This window comes from Bos indicus, chromosome 6 (genome assembly GCF_029378745.1).
Source record: "Bos indicus isolate NIAB-ARS_2022 breed Sahiwal x Tharparkar chromosome 6, NIAB-ARS_B.indTharparkar_mat_pri_1.0, whole genome shotgun sequence".
Lineage (NCBI taxonomy): Eukaryota > Metazoa > Chordata > Mammalia > Artiodactyla > Bovidae > Bos > Bos indicus.
Genome location: NC_091765.1, coordinates 68332825 through 68350979, shown reverse-complemented (window position 1 = coordinate 68350979; position 18155 = coordinate 68332825). Strand labels below are relative to the sequence as shown.

Here is an 18155-nt window from a genome sequence, read left to right as displayed (position 1 = left end):
TGGAGGCCTGGCTTTCTGCGGTTCATGGCATCGCAAAGAGTCAGACACAACTGAGTGACTGAACTGAAGACAACAAGCAGAATTCATAGTAATTGACTATTTCAATGATATTTATAATAACCAACATGTTCATTTTCAATTGACCAAGTTCCTCATACAATAAAATTATAAGCATTCTGTATAGTACCCTGGGGTCCTATCAATGCATTTAGGACATTGATGTCTTTTTAAATAGAACTTTGACTTTACTAATTTAATTGGCATCAAGATCTAAAGTTCCTGTCTCTTCACATTTGGGAAATTCTATTGGTCACTGTCATAATGAAATTCATATTCGGATCCAGTTGGAACTTAAACTGTACAATGAAAATATATGGTTTCTTTTTCTTCACTCTACTTTGAGATGTTTTCCAGAGATGAATCATGGTGAAAAGTGGGCACTATCTCCAGATAATTAAGTGTGAGCTCCAACTTAATTCAGGTGAGCAGGCAGAGGGCGATAGAGTTCACAAATTACAGCCCTGCTTTCCTCTCTACTGCAAATAGCCATTAGAAGCCTCAAATCGTCTTGCCCCTAGGGACTTTTATTTAATACTTCAGAGAGATAGACAAGATTAGGTTTAATGCTCCAGGCTATGCTTACTTATCTGGGGAAATAAATATAAGCATAAAACTATAAGTTCAAGGCTTTCTGTTCTTTATGTTTCTGTGGACCTCAGCTTTCCTAGGTTTAAAATGAAGCTGCTACTTACGTGCCCAATTAACATTTTGCTCCTATGCCATGAGAAAAGGCATGATATAAATGCTGAACAACTTTCAGTGCATTTCATGTTCTTTTTCCTAATTGCATACAGATTAAGAAGCTATATATGCTCACTGCACACTCAGCACTGACAAGGTTCTCTGGCCATTTTTGTGCACAATCACAGGAGGCTAACATTATATTCATACCAAGCGTTCCCTTAAGGAATGTCTACCTGAAAATACACAAACAAGTAAAAACAGCTCAACATGACTGCAACTGTGTGTTCACACAGCTTCAGGAGGATGAGGGCCTGGTTAACCTCAGGAATTGAGCAGCCTACTGGCTGACACACGCCTCCACACAAGGGTGATGGCACTGAGGGTGTACAGAATCGTATCAGGAGATGGTGAAGGACAGGAAGCCTGGACTGCTGCAGTCCATGGGGTCGCAAAGAGCTGGACGTGACTTAACAGCTGAACCACCACCAGCACCACCACTTATGAGGTTATTAAACCTTATCTTCCATTATCATTACGTGTTATCTCACAAACCCATACCCAGCATCTAGTACAAAACTCTGAATCACCTGCTTAATTAAAACGTATAAGGACCTCTCTGTTCACATAAACCAAACAGCATCTGCACTGTCACAGAGTGGGTATTTTTTTTTTTAACTTAACACTAAAATTGACTCTAACCATTCCCGCCTTTTAAGCGGAAGGGAAAAGAGTGACATAATTCAGTCACAGTAACAAAACAGTCACAGTCATTAAAATAAGTAGATTGGGGACTTCCCTGGCCATCCAGTGGTTAAGACTTCACCTTCCCCTGCACGGGGTGAGGGTTCAATCCCTGGGTGGGGAGCTAAGATCCCACGTGCCTTGGGGCCAAAAAAGCAAAACATAAAACAGAAGCAACATTGTAACAAATTCAATAAAGATTTTTTAAATGGTCCACACCAAAAAACCTTAAAAAAAAAAAAATATGTAGATCATTCTGGAAATATGATAGTCTTCACCAACAGTCTATAACCCTAAAGGATGTGACTGGGCAGAAAGGGTACAGGCTTTTGAATAAACAAACGTGGACCCTCCCAAGGCTGAATAGAGGAGTGAGGGGTGAAACTGGTTACCCACACAAGAGAAAGGGAAATTGAACTTCCGTGTGAAGTCCCAAAGGGGGGCATTCCTGAAAACCAGAGAAGCAAGACAGGGGAAGTGGTTCGGCCACATGGCATGTCCAACCCTCCATCTCCTCAGACCATCAATAAAACTGCTACAGACATCTGTACCCAGATAAGTTATCTAGGAGACCGGGGAGAGGATGTCAGCATCATCAGGCGGATAAGACAGCTAAGGAGGAGAGGGGAAACGAGGAGAAGGAAGCAAGAACCTGGAGCCAGTAACTCCCAGTAACCGTGGTGACATCTGAGTTCTAGGGGCTGCAGCTGGTGAGACTGTCCCACCCTCAATGGCACAGGCTTGTATGTTCATCTCCTTCCACCCCAGGGGCACATGCTGCTGCTGCTGCTAAGTCGCTTCAGTCATGTCTGACTCTGTGCGACCACATAGACGGCAGTCCACCAGGCTCCTCTGTCCATGGGATTCTCCAGGCAAGAACACTGGAGTGGGTTGCCATTTCCTCCTCCAATGCATGAAAGTGAAAAGTCAAAGTGAAGTCGCTCAGTCGTGCCCGACTCTTAGTGACCCCATGGACTGCAGCCCACCAGGCTCCTCTGTCCATGGGATTTTCCAGGCAAGAGTACTAGAGTGGAGTGCCATTGCATACTTGTGAGTAAATTGGATAACCAAGCATTTCTACAGAGAAACTACACACCTGTAATCCACCAGATTAAACTGGAACCCGGAAACCATGAACAAGATGAGAGCATCAATCCACTCGCCAAGCCCAGCAGAACTACACCTCTGTTTAAAAAAAAAAAAAAAAGACATGTTATAGGATATCTGACGCTGTTACTATTCCATTGCCCCAGATATAAAATGGAAATGTATCTTCTACCTCTAGGCACATCCAAGAGACAATGTGAGTGTGAAACAACCAATGAGACCACGAAAGTCCACTGGGAAACAATTTCATATACGTTCAGAACACTGACATAAGAGCACCTCTAACTTGTCATAAATGACATCTGCAGTCTTTCATGGTCAATGTAAACAAAGTAACTGAGCTTTCTCAGACTATTATAGTTCATATTGGCTATGGGACATTTTAAATGACTCTGCCAAAGTCAAAAAGAAAAAGTCACTGGGAATTGCTATTTAGTGTACCTCTTTTCATTTTTTTCTCAACCTCAGTCCTGCTTTTATCAATAGTGTCTGCCTTCCTAGGATTGAGGTGAGTTTGGTAAATAATTATAAATTGTGTGTCTTTGAAAATAACCACCAACTATTTCATTCTTTAACTACTTTGGCAAAAACTTGTAGGAGATGGGGAGGAAAAAAAGAACTAAACAGGACTTCCCTGGTGATCCAGTGGCTAAGACTCCACATTCCCAATGCAGGGAGCCCAGTGTCAATCCCTGGTCAGGGAACTAGATTTCACATGCTGGAACTAAGAGTTTGCATGTCACAACTAAGAGTCTGCATGCTGCAACTAAAGATGCTGGATGCTGCAACAAAGACCCAGTGCAACCAAATACATTTTAATAATAAATAAATATAAATAATATTTTTAAAAAAGAATTTAACTAAACTTTAGTGGGAAATTACAACATGGCACTCAATGAAGTAGCTATAATATAAATAAACTAAAAAACACAGAGTGCTTACTAGATAGCAGGAACTGTTTGAAGATTTTTACATATACTAGCTCAGCTAATTTTCACAGGTCTGTAAAGTAAATGAAAAAGTGAAGGTGTTAGTTGCTCAGTTGTGTCCGATTCTTGCAACCCCATGGATTCTAGAACACCAGGCTCTTCTACCCACGGAATTCTCCAGGCAAGAACACTGGAGTGGGTTGCCATTCCCTTCTCCAGGGGATCATCCTAACCGAGGGATCGAAACCAAGTCTTGCTTCATTGCAGGTAGATTCTTTACTGTCTGAGCCACCAGGGAAGCCCAAAGTAAATGCTATAATTATCCCCATTTCACAGAGGAGGACACTGGGGAAAAGAGCACTTGAGTAACCTGCTGGATATTAGAAACAGCCGCCCACGTAGGACAAAGAATCTGAAACAGGCCCTCCGGCTCTGGAGTGAGGCTCTCGGCCGCTCTCCTGCCTGCTCCCACCCCCTAAGGTGAAGGATGGTCCTGGGTGTTCAGAAGACAGCAAAGGCCTGAGAGGACCCGGTTGATCACTGTCTATCTCCAAGTCAATGACAAACATTGATGAGGACCTACTGTGTGCCAGGCTCTGTCCCAGGGGCTTGGAATGCGTCTGCAAACAAAAAGCCCTTCCCTTCCCGTGCTCACAGTCCAGAGGGGCCACTCACCTGGCCACACACAGTCCTCATTCGTCCCTGTCACCTCCCAGCATTCCTCAGTACGGGGGCAAACAGACCTCAAGCGCTTTCATCTCCAGAGTACACAGTAAAGTCATGCTTGTCTAGCTGCTCACACAGAGGAGCAAGGTTTTCAACCATACCAGTCAATTTCTGGATTGCTTCCAAACCCAAACTCACCCAAATGGGTTCGGATCTGGCCCTGGATGGGGGTGTCCACTCACTGCCCATCTGGAGACAAGAGACACCTCTCCAAAAATCCAGTGGGTGAGGAACATGAGGCTGCCAAAGGCAGCGCCTGCCAACAACCAGTTCAGACCAGAAGCCACTGCCTTGGCTGCCTCACCATTCTTCTTCCATTGAGGTTTATAGCAGGCACCATCTAGAATAAAAAACAGAAAAGGGTCAGTTACACAGAAATTTACCCTCTACATTAGCCTACTTTAAACAAGTAGGAAATGGGACCTGGCTTCAGGGAGCTTACTTTAGAGGGGAAGGTAAGACCCCATAACAAGTAGAACATGCTGGGAGGCAGGCAGTGGGAGGCTAGATCAGGATTTCAGGAGAATAAATCATTTTGAAATCTGACAACTGAAAATGCAGAAAGGTATGTACTTCATGTGAAATAGACAGTTATGAGCTAAACTATATGTATGAAAAGTGAAAGGTGAATTCAGGGAACAAATGCAGTCCCCCTGGAATGGAACATTCCCAGTATACCAGGCTGCTTCTCCCAAAAAAGAACAAGGTCCTCATCTAACCCTCTGAGCCCCCAGAGTGTTAACAGCGTGTCGACTGAGCAGTTACTGTGGCCAGCCCCTCACATGAACTCGTTCAATCTTCACGGCAACTTTATGAGGTTACTAACTCGATTACTAACCCCATTTCACAGGTTGAAAAACTGAAAGGCCCAGAGAAAACAGATCCAAGATCACACGGCTGGTAGAGAGACCCTAGCCAGTACCTGTGTGCTTTACCCTACTATACTTCCTAGGACTGTTTTAACAGTGAGGTCTCAGTTTGTTGCATTAGTGACTTCACATACAGAAATGTACCAACTGCAGAAAATGCTGGCAAGAGAAAGCCTTTATAGGAACAGAGAGCCTGCTGGGCAGATGCTTCGCGACACTGGGAAGCCTGCTTCGGGACAGAAAGAAACCTGAGAGTCTGCCTGTGGGAATGAAAGCATGATTTCATAGGCAGGAAGAAAGCCATTCTGCCCAGAAAGGAGTGAGGGGGAGGACAAGCAGAGCTGAAAGCTATGGGGGTGAGGGAGAAGGTGGTGAAGACAGATGGTGACCAAGGGCCTGAAGGCCAAGGAGACAGTCTTTGGAAAAGAGAGCAGCTTAAGCTGAATTTCCCGAGTAACAACACTGCTACACACTATGGTGTGTGACTCTCACCCCAAGGCACAGCAAATCTTCAATAAAACTACCCCAAAAAACGCTGCTAGGGATGATGAGATATCCTGGGAAAGCTGGAAAGGAGTTGAACTTTGTAAATGGGGCACAGGGCAAAAACAGGAAGGGACTAACAACTGGGTCACAAAAATTTAAAACAGAAGCGAGAAAGAAGCAAACTCCAGAAATGTAAGTCCAGAAATTACTTATATTTCTGGAGTTACAGAAACGTAAAGTCCAGAAACGTAAGGGATACCCTGAATCCAGATCCTTATCAGGCTGTCCCTGTGAAGTTTGCTGCCTGAGTTTCTACCTCACATGTGAGCGTTTTATAAAATACAAAACATGTATTAGGGCGCTAGAACCGAGTTCTAAATGTTCTAATCAATATCAATGTCTCTTGATCAATTTACATGTATGATGTTCCCCTGTTCTCACCACAGCCATTTCATACCAAAATTCGAGGAGTTAAACAAACTCTTTGTTCATGGTGAGCCAAACTCTCTAAACTTTCTGTGAGATTTCTCCTTGTATTTACAGAAGTATAGTGACTCATTGAGAGTTACACACAAAGCCAAGAGCAAGTTAAGTAGAATCTAGCAACATTTCTTCCTTTTCTTCAGAAGTCTGGAGTTCGCCAGTAATGCAAACATCCAAATTCGCTTGTAAGCTCCGGACAGGTGATTCAAAAGGTGGCATGAATATCCATGGAGCTAGTGGTAAAGAACCTGCCTGCGAATGCAGGAAATAGAAGAGACAGGGGTTCGATCCCTGGGTCAGTTAGATCCCCTGGAGGACAGCACAGCAACCCATTCTAGTATTCTGGAGAATCCCACAGACAGAGGAGCCTGGTGGGCTACAGTCGATAAGGTTGCGCAGAGTCAGACTTGATTGAAGCGACTTAGCCCACAAGCACATGAAAGTTTAGGATTTCCTTTCTTTTTACATTTCAGATTTGGAGTTTAAATACCTTCAGACTTAAGGGTAGGGTGGGGTGGGTGGGGGGAGGGGAGCAAAAGCAAAACACAAACCAAGAGAAAAAAAAGAACAAATTCATGCAGTTCTCACAGTGTTGGAGGAGTCCAAACCTCTTGGACTGCAAGGAGATCAAACCAGTCGATCCTAAAGGAAATCAGTCCTGAGAATTCACAGGAAGGGCTGATGCTGAAGCTCCAATACTTTGGCCACCTGATGCGAAAACTCATTGGAAAAGACCCTGATACTGGGAAAGATTAAAGGCAAGAGGAGAAGGGGACAACAGAGGATGAGATGGTTGGATGGCATCACTGATTCGTTAGACATGAGTTTGAGCAAGCTCCGGGAGGTGGTGATGGACAGGGAAGCCTGGAGTGCTGCAGTCCATGGGGTTGCAAAGAGTTGGACACAACTGAGTGACTGAACTGAACTGATGCAGTTCTCAAAGCCCTTGCTAACAAATAACTTTTCAGAGTGTTACAGATGGGCTGGGGTCAGTGTGGGGGCAGAGGGCTGACGGATCTCGTCCTGGAAAGCCCTGTTCAGAGGGAAAGAGGAGAAAACAGAGCTGAAAGCCAGCAGGGAACATGAGGCCTGGGTCTACTTTCCCACTCCACAATGAGACAAGCCAGAGACGAACGGTTACTATCACCCTCTGTGCTGCCAAGGAAAAGGTGCCTTCTGCTCAGATAATAGTTCACTTCCGAGGCCAGCTACTCTTGCAGAGGGAGAAAAAGCAGACATGGAGACAGAGTGTGGAAAGACTCGTTTTATCTTTCCAAGATGTGTGACATTCAGATAAGAAAGGTAAATAAACTGTGCAAGAGAGAAAAATCCCTAAATAAACTGGGCCTATGCTTACCTGTGTAAATGCGATCAAGTGTGGCAATAGTACTTAATGTCAGTATCACTCTGTTGGACATCTGATAAGTCCAGACTGGGTTTAGTGACGTGTACCAAATGCGAAGAACAAGAAGAAGGATCTGTCCTAAAATGAACCCCCAGATTCTGAAGTACCTGTAAGCACAGAAATATTTTTAACAACTTTTTTGTGAGTGGTTTCAATGTACTCCTTCCATTGTGAATTTCACAGTGTCACAGAGGAGTATATGAGGTGGTCTTGTTGGTAATCTACACAACTTAGCCTTTATATAGCCCGTTACCTAGGCAACTCATTATAATTTCTCCATTCTCACAACATTATTGAGAGTAATGGCAAATACTCACATCCTGGTTTTGTGAAAAGGAAAAAAAATGAGACTTCGACAAGGCCTTCCTGAAAGCTAAATACTGTATCTTGGAATGCCCGGTCCCAACTTCCCTTTGGTAACTGACCACACTTGTTTGCCTATAGGCACAAGATGCAAACTATACCTTTGCAAGCCATTTCCTGTCCACCACGTCACAGCATGCACCACCAGTGAGGAAGACAGACCAAGTGCAAGGACCGTGAGCCGAAGTTTGGCATTTGGAGCCTGGAAGGAGGCGATGCTACCTACAAACAAATTTTAAGGAGAGCTAAACATTTCTGGCAAGCATGCCCTACTAGTTAATGATCTGCCTTTGATAACTGTTGTGTCTAATACCATGTTTACCCTCAGGAAGACAGAGTTAATGTATAATTACGTGTATGTATAAATCTTTTTGAACATTTTTATTGCAGTATTATTCATACCATAAAATTCACTGTGTTAAGACGTATGACTCAGTGGTTCTTAATATGTTTACAAAGTTGCACAACTATACCTGAAATGAACACTGTATTGTAAACCAACTAAACTTAAATAAAAAACTTTTTTAAAAAAAGTTCATCTATGTTGTAGCACATGTCAGTGCTTCAATCCTTTTTATGGCTAAATAATATTCTATTGCATGGATATACTGCTTTTTGTTTATTCATTCATCCCATTGATGGGCATTTGGATTGTTTCCACTTTTGGGGTATTATGAATAATATTGCTATGAACATTTATGTACCAGGTCTTATGTGAATGTTTCCATTTTTCTTGGGTCTAACTCCAAGGGGTGGAGTTGTTGGATCATATGACAACTATGTTTAACATTCTGAGGAACTGCCAAACTGTTTTTCAAACCAACTGCACCATTTTACATTCCCATCAGTAATGTGTAAGGATTTCAGTTTCTTCATATTCTTGTCAACACTTAATATTGTCTATCTTTTTAATCAGGGCTATTTTAGTGAGTCGAAATAATTAAGATCAAAACTAATCTAAATTAATTGTATTGGGCTGGACAAAAAGTTCATTTGGATTTTTCATTAAAGAAAACCCAAATTAACTTTTTGACCAATGCAACAGTATGAACTAGTTTAACGGTTTAATAGTTAATTATGTACTGATTAACCTAAAATATCTGAAGGAACAGCAGTGAGACAGCATGTAACACTCAGATCAGCTTTGTAGTTGTGTAAGAATCCCTTCGGACCTCTGTGAAAAACAACGTTGTTTCATCTTAAGAAGTATCTGAAGTCCGAAAAAAAAAAGTACCTGAAAAGGGAGTTTTAAGGCAAAGCATGACTTACTTCAGCCTCTCTTTAGCATCATCAAACTCAATGGACACGTGGAAGAGCATCTGACACAAACTGGTTTCTTCATCCTGAAGTCACTTTCCTAACCCACATCGGAGTCACTTTCCTACCCACTCCGCTTCCTCAAATACAATTCTACCCTTTACTCAAGTAATGGGTTTTCAGGGAGAAAGGAGATGAAAAGGGAACAACAAGAAGTATCTCAAACACCATACTCTCCAGTTATTTCCTATTACATTACAGCCTCCAGAAGTTGCTGGGCCAGAACTAGACTAAAAACAAACTGTCCCAGAAACTGTATGGTGAGTGGCTCTGTAGGTAAAGCTGCCACAGGCAGCACTGAGCAAAGGCAACAAAAGCGTGCACTGACGAGATCCGCCCCATAAAGCGAACCAAGGAGTGTAATGAGGCCATGGTTATAAAGAATTCTGTAAGCCAAGGACAGTTGAACTCAGTTACTATATATACTCTGGAAGTAGGAAGTTTCATCTTTATTATTTCTGGAGCTGAAAATTTCATGATCATTTGATATTTCTTTTCATTCCTACGGACATCATCTTTTAAAAGGATGCATTTTCCAGTGGTCTTTCCCACTGCTGTTTAGGGCTTCAGATCTTTGTGGGTAACCACAGAGCTGGCTACACTCAATAACCATGTTCTGCCTTCTTCAGGGACTGATGCGCAGAAAAACGGAAGGTGAATTTCCTAGTGATTTCAGTCACTGTTCCTAGACCAGAAGAAATACACACAGCATGGTTGGTTCATGAACAAATGCAAACTCAGAGAAACCAATTGTGTTATAGCAAAAGGGCAAGACAGGCAGTACTTCTCAGCTACAGATTCAACCAGACTGGAGTCTGGTATTTTTGTTTTTTAAACTTTTTCTCCATGACCTCACATTCTTACTTTTTTTTACCACTAGTACTTTTCCAAGGTCTCTCAATATTTATTAATATAATAACCTCAAGTCTTTGTGATAGTAAGTGTATATTCTTTAATTACTGGGTTTTGCCAATGTAACATATTGAAATCCAGAATTCAAACACTATGAAAGGTATACAGTGCAAAGTTTCATTTTCATGTCTGTCTCAATATCAAATTTTTCACCTCAGAAGCAACAAAAATATCAGTGTGTTTTAAAATACTTTTGGACCTATTTAATGCATGTTCAATTAATTACTATATATATTTCATCTAGCCTATTTTACACAAATGTTAGCATTCTGAACATACTGTTTACTGCTTCTTTTTTTCTCACTTACTACTGAAGAACATTCCATTTCCTTACATAAATGTTCTCATTCTTTAGTATAGCTGCATAGTATTCTATAGTACTCCCAGTTTCATAACCAAAATTTATTTAACCTAACCTATCCCATATGGATGACATTTAGATTATTTCTGACACTGTTATTATAAATATTGCTACAGTGATTAAATAACCTTTTATTTTTATCATTTGACACATACGTAAGCTTATCTATAGGATATATACCCAGAAGTGGAATTGCTGAGTGAAAAATACAGAGTTGTAATTTTGATAAACACTGTTAAATTATCCTTTGCAGAAGCTGTTCAAATTTATATTCCCACCAGCAATGCATGAGTGCCTGTTTTCTCATGCTTACAATAGTGTTATCTAAGTTTGTTCTTTATCAATCTGATATGAGAAACTATCTATAAATATATATATATATATGATTTGTATTCTACACCTTTTAGTATCTTTTAAAGAATGAATTGTATTTCCTTTCCAGTAAACTGATCATATCCTTTGCTTTCTCTTCTATTGAGTTATTGGTCCTTTTATTGAAAGTGAAAGTTGCTCAGTCGTGTCCAACTCTTTGCAACCCCATAGATTATACAGTCCATGGAATTCTCCAGGCCAGAATACTGGAGTGGGTAGCCTTTCCCTTCCCCAGGGGAATCTTCCCAACCCAGGGATCAAACCCAGAGCTCCCCCATTCCAGGTGGATTCTTTACCAGCTGAGCCACAAGGGAAGCCCACGAATACTGGAGTGGGTAGCCTATCCCTTCCTATCCCAGTGGATCTTCCCGAGATCATATCCTTTGCCTTCTCTTCTATTGAGTTATTGGTCCTTTTATTACTGATCTGTAAAAACTCCATATATTAGTGAAATTAGCCCTTTGACTATAAGAGTTGCAATATTTTTCCTAATTTATTGATTACTTTTGCTTACTACAATGTTCATCATGCATAATTTCCATATTTTTATGCATTATCATTTAAAAACTTTTTAATGACTTCTGAGTTTTGTATCACAGTTGGAAAAAAGAACGAAAACATATTTAATAATTTCACATCTTCAAGGTATCTTTCCCCTCTTCAGTTCAGGGGTCCTTAAAATTTTCCAATCTGACAGAAAAGTTAAAAATGTAAATATGCTGACTCTTGGTCTAGACTTACAATTCTACTAAAACTCTTCAAGGCAGTAGTAAGACAAAGAGACATCTTTTATTTTTTACTTAATCATTTAGCATTCAAAGAACAGTCTATATATTTTCCCTGGATTCTTAACTAAAAAAAAAGAAACTTAAGGAATCACTTTTATATCTTACCAACAGTAATTATCCGCAGCAAGGCTAGCATCCATTTCTTATTAACCAGATTCCAGATAGGAGTAATTGTGAGGAATAATGGAGAAAGAAATGCTATGGCAAAACCTTCCAACCCAGTGAGTCCCAGTGTTTGCAGGGGAAAGTAATAGATCATTGGGCTCAGGTCATGGCAGAGAGACCAAGAAACATATCCTAGGAGGGAAAAAGGGAAAAAAAAAAAACAGTTTTTAAGAGAGAGAGAAAGTGTAACTTTGTCACTGTTTCAGAGGACAGCCCTTTCCTCCGCTACAACTGGACTACTTTCCTGGTGACTCAACCTGCCAATGCAGGGAACACATGCAGGGTTCAATCCCTGGGTTGGGAAGATCACCTGCAGAACAGAATGGCTACCCACTCCAGTATTCTTACCTGGAGAATCCCATGGAAAGAGGAGCCTGGCGGGTTACAGTCCATGGGGTTGCAAAGAGCCAAACACGACTTAACAGCTAAACAACAACAACTACTACCACCACTGCTCTGGCTGGCTGCCCTCCTTCATGACTCTGGCCTTAACTGGGTTCCAATAAGAGAATTCCATCCCCTTCTCAGGCCCAAGATGAGAATGGCTTCCAGCTGTTTTTAGTCCCTCAGTATCCCCTGATTGTCCCTTTAACCTCATTCATCAGTTTAGTTCAGTTCAGTCATTCAGTCGTGTCCAACTCTTTGAGACCCCAAGAACCACAGCACATCAGGCCTTCCTGTCCATCACCAGCTCCCAGAGTTCACCCAAACTCATGTCCATTGAGTTCGTGATTCCATCCAACCATCTCATCCTCTGTTGTCCCCTTCTCCTCCTGCCCTCAATCTTTCCCAGCATCAGGGTCTTTTCCATTGAGTCAACTCTTTGCATTAGGTGGCCAAAGGATTGGAGTTTCAGCTTCAACATCAGTCCTTGCAATGAACACCCAGGACTGATCTCCTCTAGGATGGACTGGTTGGATCTCCTTGCAGTCCAAGAGACTCTCAAGAGTCTTCTCTAACACCACAATTCAAAAGCATCAATCCTTCAACACTCAGCTTTCCTTATAGTCCAACTCTCACATCCATACATAACTACTGGAAAAACCATAGCCTTGACTAGATGGACCTTTGTTGACAAAGTAATGTCTCTGCTTTTTAATATGCTGTCTAGGTTCATACAGGTAGGTAAAGTGAAAGTAGCTCAGTGGTGTCTGACTCTTTGCAACTCAGTGGGCTGTAGTCCACCAGGTTCCTCTGTCTGTGGAATTCTCCAGGCAAGAATACTGCAGTGGGTCGCCATTCCCTTCTCCAGGGGATCTTCCCAAATCAGGGATCAAACCCAGGTCTCCTTCATTGTAGGCAGATTCTTAACCATCTGAGCCAACAGGGAAGCCCTGTAATGTGGCAGTCCCTTTATTAAAGGCTCTTCATCTCAGCCATCTAGGTTCAATCTGGTTTCCTGTCAGGACCCTGAAAAAATTTCCTCAACTAAGTTGACCTTTCTTTAATGAGCAATATGGTGAAAATCAAAAACAGCAAAAAACAATAGAACTCCTTCCTCCCACTGCAGACTACAGCCAAAGGCAGGTTAGTTAGGAAATACTTTAAACCTAAGCCTTAGGAGGCAGTGTGGGGTAGTGGAAAATCCAGATTTGAAGTTACTTTCACATCTGCCGACCTTGTAATCTTCTACAGTGATGATAATTAACCAATGGACATTTAACACATGTGAGGCTCTAAGTATTCACAGGGATCTTTTTTCTGATTCCTCAGACAACCTGTGTCCTATGAAACTAACACTATTTCTACTCCTCCTTTACAAATGCAAAATCAAACAACAAAAACTCCAGAGATCCTGAAAGTTAAGTAACTGCCTAAGGTCACAAAAGTAGCAAATAGCAGTGAACTGAAAACCAAGGAATCCAGTTCCAAACTATTCTTAATCACTGAAAACAGTACTTTTAACCACCTCACAGAGTTATGAGGATTAAAAAAGATCGAGTACACAGAGTACCTAGCACCCTAGGTACCTACTGAGTGCATAATTCTTTTTACATCTTGTACTTGTGAGATACAGACTGGGCCAAATAATGAGCCTCCCCGCCACCCCCCACCCCCCAGCATTACCAGCTCCCAGAAAACCCAGTTCTTAGGAAGGCACCCCTTCCTTTCATTGTGAACTACCAATCTCCCAAACGTTTGTCTGGGAGTTCTGATTTCAACCACAAAACTCAGACAATATTAACAACAATAGTTGCTCCTGGTACTTTTTACAAAGCTGCTAAGGGAGCACACGACGGGACTCGTGTCCCATGTCGGATGTTTGTGGCCAAATGTTCACAATGTGCGACCACCACCCAAGCCCACTCGTGCCGGGCCAACCCAAGCAGCAGACACGGCCCTGAGTGTTACAGCCAGGGCGCCGAGGGAGGCGGAACGGCGCCCCTTTCTGAAAGGTGCCATTTCCTCCTCCAAGGGATCTTCCTGACCCAGGAATGGAATCCCCTGCATTGGCAGGCAGATTCTTTATCATTGAGCCGCTTGGGAAGGCAAAGCTCGGTACTGAAATTTATTCAGTTAAAGGTCATGGGTGAGGGGACTCGGGGTTGGTACCAGCCTCGCGGTTCGAGGCCGACAGGTGAAGAAGTCGTGCCCGTTGGGCGCAACACCAGGATGGCGTAGGAGCTCGGGAAGACTCGGGGGAGCGCCGGATCCTCGGAACCTCAATCTAGGGCTTTTCTCTCTTTTTTAAAATTCCTTCAGCAGCAGAAAGTGACAGGGGACGATAAGCATCTCTATTCTGGGCACCGAGCTTGCTTTCCTTCCTCCCGGGGCTCAGCCAAGCCCGCCGAGCATCGTGGTTCCCGGTAGGGCAAGGGGGACCGACCGGCGAATGCGCGGCGGGCGGCCTTGGCTTACCCAGGAGGCTCTCCAGGAGCACCTCTCTCCATGGCGAGGTCATGGCCGCAGCCCCTACGTCCCGGGCCAGATGCCGCGTCCTCCCGAGCCTGCGCCCACGCCCTGGCACCAGCCAGCCCGCACGCCCGGCCCTGGCGAGGGTGGGGCCCGCCCCCTCCGCCCAGCCACACCCGGCGCCGCCCGCCCGGCCCTGGGGCTTCTTTGAGCGCCAGGTACCCAGCGCCACCGCCGACGCCAAAGCAAAGGAGCCGAGGGCCTCCGACCTGCCACCGGGGCAAAAACCAGGTCTCTCGGCCAGCCAGCGAAACAGCCCCGGGGGTGGCGCGCTGCGAGCGCGCAGGAGGGCGGCATCGTGGCAGCTCTGGACCCGCGGTGCTCTTTAAAGGAGACCCGAGGGCGCGTGGCGAGGGAGGAAAGCTTAGACCGAGAAGGGGAACTGAGCAGCCAGGGGCTCTGGCGCCTTCGGCGAGCAGGTGCCAACAGGACCTTGGCGTTCCTAAGGCCCAGCGACGCTCTCGGGCGAGGGGGCACCTGCGACGGCCACCTGTGTGCGCTTCTCCTTCTTAGCTTTGGTAGTAAAGAAATCACATTCTGGAAAGGTGGTTGAAAAATTCTACAGATTACAGAATTTTCTTTGGCTTTCAAAGACGTCTCAACGCTTGCTCATTCATGAGAAAGAAAGCAACTGATGGCAGTGGAAACTCTGCCGTCCTCCTCTCTATGGATAATGATCTTTGAGAGTGCCCATCCCTGAGGAGACAGGGAGAGACATTCTAACCAACAATGGAGCCAGTGAACCAGGCCAGTTATTTCTTGCTCAAATACTACCACACCCCAGAATGTTTTGGATTTTTTTTAGAACCTTCTCAAAGCAATGTATTTTAATTCGTTTTAATTTGGCGGGGGGGCGGGGGACAGTTTGTCATCTAGCACTTCTGGAAGGTTTTGCCATGGAATTAAGCAATGATGGATTGTCTAAAAGCATAAGAATCAGTGAAGAGAAGTTATTGCTGTAAGTCCATAGCAGTTTTAAGCAAAGAGTTCTCATTGTAATTAGATAAAGATCAACTGAATAGAATTGAGAGTTCTGGAAATAAACCTGCTTGTTTAAGGTCAAATGATTTTCAACAAACTTGCCAAAACAATTACATAAGGGAAAGATTGGTCTTTTCAACAAAGCAGTCTAGGATAATTGAATATCCACATGAACAGCAAAAGAGACACTGATGTATAGAACAGTCTTATGGACTCTGTGGGAGAGGGAGAGGGTGGGAAGATTTGGGAGAATGGCAATGAAACATGTAAAATATCATGTAGGAAACGAGTTGCCAGTCCAGGTTCAATGCACGATGCTGGATGCTTGGGGCTGGTGCACTGGGACGGCCCAGAGGGATGGTAGGGGGAGGCAGGAGGGAGGAGGGTTCGGGATGGGGAACACATGAATACCTGTGGTGGATTCATTTTGATATTTGGCAAAACTAATACAATTATATAAAGTTTAAAAATAAAATTAAATTTAAAAAAAAGAACAAATAGGACGTCCCCCCATTTTCACACAATAGATAAAAATTAATTCAAAATGGATAATAACTTAAATGTAAGAGATGAAACTGTAAAAGTCACAAGACAAAGGAGTAAATTTTCATTATCTTTAGTTAGACAATGAATTCTTAGATACAACAACAAAGCACAAAGGAAAATAGAAATAATAGTTAAACTGGACTTCATGGAAATTAAAAGCTTTTGTGCTTCAAAAGACAGTTGAAAAAAGTGAAAAGACAATGTGCAGAATGGGAGAAAATATTCTAAAATCATACATTTGGCCCATGTTAAGAGTCCCCTGGACTGCAAGGAGATCTTATCTGTCACTCAATTAGTCCTGAATATTCATTGGAAGGACTGATGCTGAGGCTGAAATTCCAATACTTTGGCTACCTGATATAAACTAACTCAATGGAAAAGACCCTGACGCTGGGAAAAAGTGGAGGCGGGAGAAGAAGGGGACTACAGAAGATGAGATGGTTGGATGGCATCACCAACTCGATGGACATGAGTTTGAGTAAGCTCTGAGAGTTCGATGGACATGAGTTTGAGTAAGCTCTGGGAGTTGGTGATGGACAGGGAATCCTGGCATGCTGCAGACCATGGGGTCACAGAGTTGGACACGACTGAGTGACTGAACTGAACTGAATTGAAGTCGCTTAAGTCGTCTCCTACCCTGTGGGACCCTATGGACTGCAGCCCACCAGATTACTCTATCCATGGGATTTTTCAGGCAAGAATACTGTAGTGGGTTGCTGTGCCCTCCTCCAGGGGATATTCTGACTCAGGGATTGAACCCGAGTTTCTTAGATCTCCTGCATTGGCAGGTGGGTTCTTTACCGCTAGCACCACCTGGGAAGCCCTTGTGCATCTGATAAGGAACTGGTATCTGGAATATATATTTTAAAAAATTAAAACTCAGTAATAGCCACTTTAAAAATGAACAAAGGACTGGATAGACTTTTTTGCAAAGAACATCTACAAGTGGCCAATAATCAAAATATATTCAGGAAAGTATATTCAACATTATTTCATTAGGGAAATACCAATCAAAGCCACAATGAGATAGCACTTCACACTCCCTAAAATTACAATAATCCAAAAAGTCAGATAATAATAATAACAGATAATAACAAGTATTGAGAACAAGTATTGAGAACCTATGGCTGATTCATGTTGGCATATGGCAGAAACCATCATGCTATTTTAATTATCCTCCAATTAAAATAAAATTTAAAAAAATTATCAAGTGTTGATAAGGTTGTGTAAAAAGTGAAAACTCCTACATTGCTTAGAGGAATGTAAAATGGTGCAGCCACTTTGGAAAACAATCTGATAACTCTTCAAATGATTAAACATAGAATTACCTAATGACATGTCAATTCTACCTCTAGGTGTTTATGTATGTGTTAGCCACTCAGTCGTGTCTGACTCTTTTCGACCTCATGAACTGTAGACCACCAGGTTACTCTGTCCATGGAATTCTCCAGGCAAGAATGCTGGTCCTAAGTCGATTCAGTCTTGTCCGACTCTTTGCAACCCCATGGACTGCAGCCTGCCAGGCTCCTCTGTCCATGGGATTCTCCAAGCAAGAATACTAGAGTGGGTTGCCATGCCCTTCTCCAGGGGATTGTCCTGACCCAGGGATTGAACCCAGGTCTCCTGCATTGCAGGCAGATTCTTTTACCACTGAGCCACCAGGGAAGCCCCCTAGGTGTTTATACCCAAGAGAAATGAAACATACATAATTTGTGGACAAATAGTAGTATTACTCATAATAACCAAAAATGGAAACAATCCAAATATTCAGCAACCGATAAATGGATAAATAAAATGTGGTATAAGCACACAATAGAATGTCATTCAGCAGTAAAAAGGAATGGAGTACCAACACATACTATGACATAGATGAAGCTCAAAAACAGAGGTAAGCGACTAAACAACAACAAGGTGAAAGGAGCCAGCCAATAAATAAAGCACATACTA

General features: G+C 42.9%; 1 protein-coding gene across 3 annotated transcripts in view; it reads right to left on the bottom strand.

Annotated features, from left to right (window-relative positions):
• Positions 1–14754, bottom strand: part of CWH43 (cell wall biogenesis 43 C-terminal homolog) — a 52461-nt gene extending 37707 nt beyond the window's left edge. The window contains exons 1-6 of one of the 3 annotated variants that reach the window (XM_019962728.2): positions 14628–14754; positions 11709–11900; positions 7955–8075; positions 7443–7597; positions 4386–4587; positions 2582–2670 (exon numbers count right to left, since the gene is read on the bottom strand). In XM_019962728.2, coding sequence (XP_019818287.2) covers positions 2582–2670; positions 4386–4587; positions 7443–7597; positions 7955–8075; positions 11709–11900; positions 14628–14670 — 802 coding nt within the window. In that variant the 5' untranslated portion in view covers positions 14671–14754. The remainder of the gene's footprint in view (positions 1–2581; positions 2671–4385; positions 4588–7442; positions 7598–7954; positions 8076–11708; positions 11901–14627) is intronic. The other 2 variants (XM_019962727.2, XM_019962729.2) reach the window with 2 other exon arrangements.
• Positions 14755–18155: the final 3401 nt, after the last annotated feature.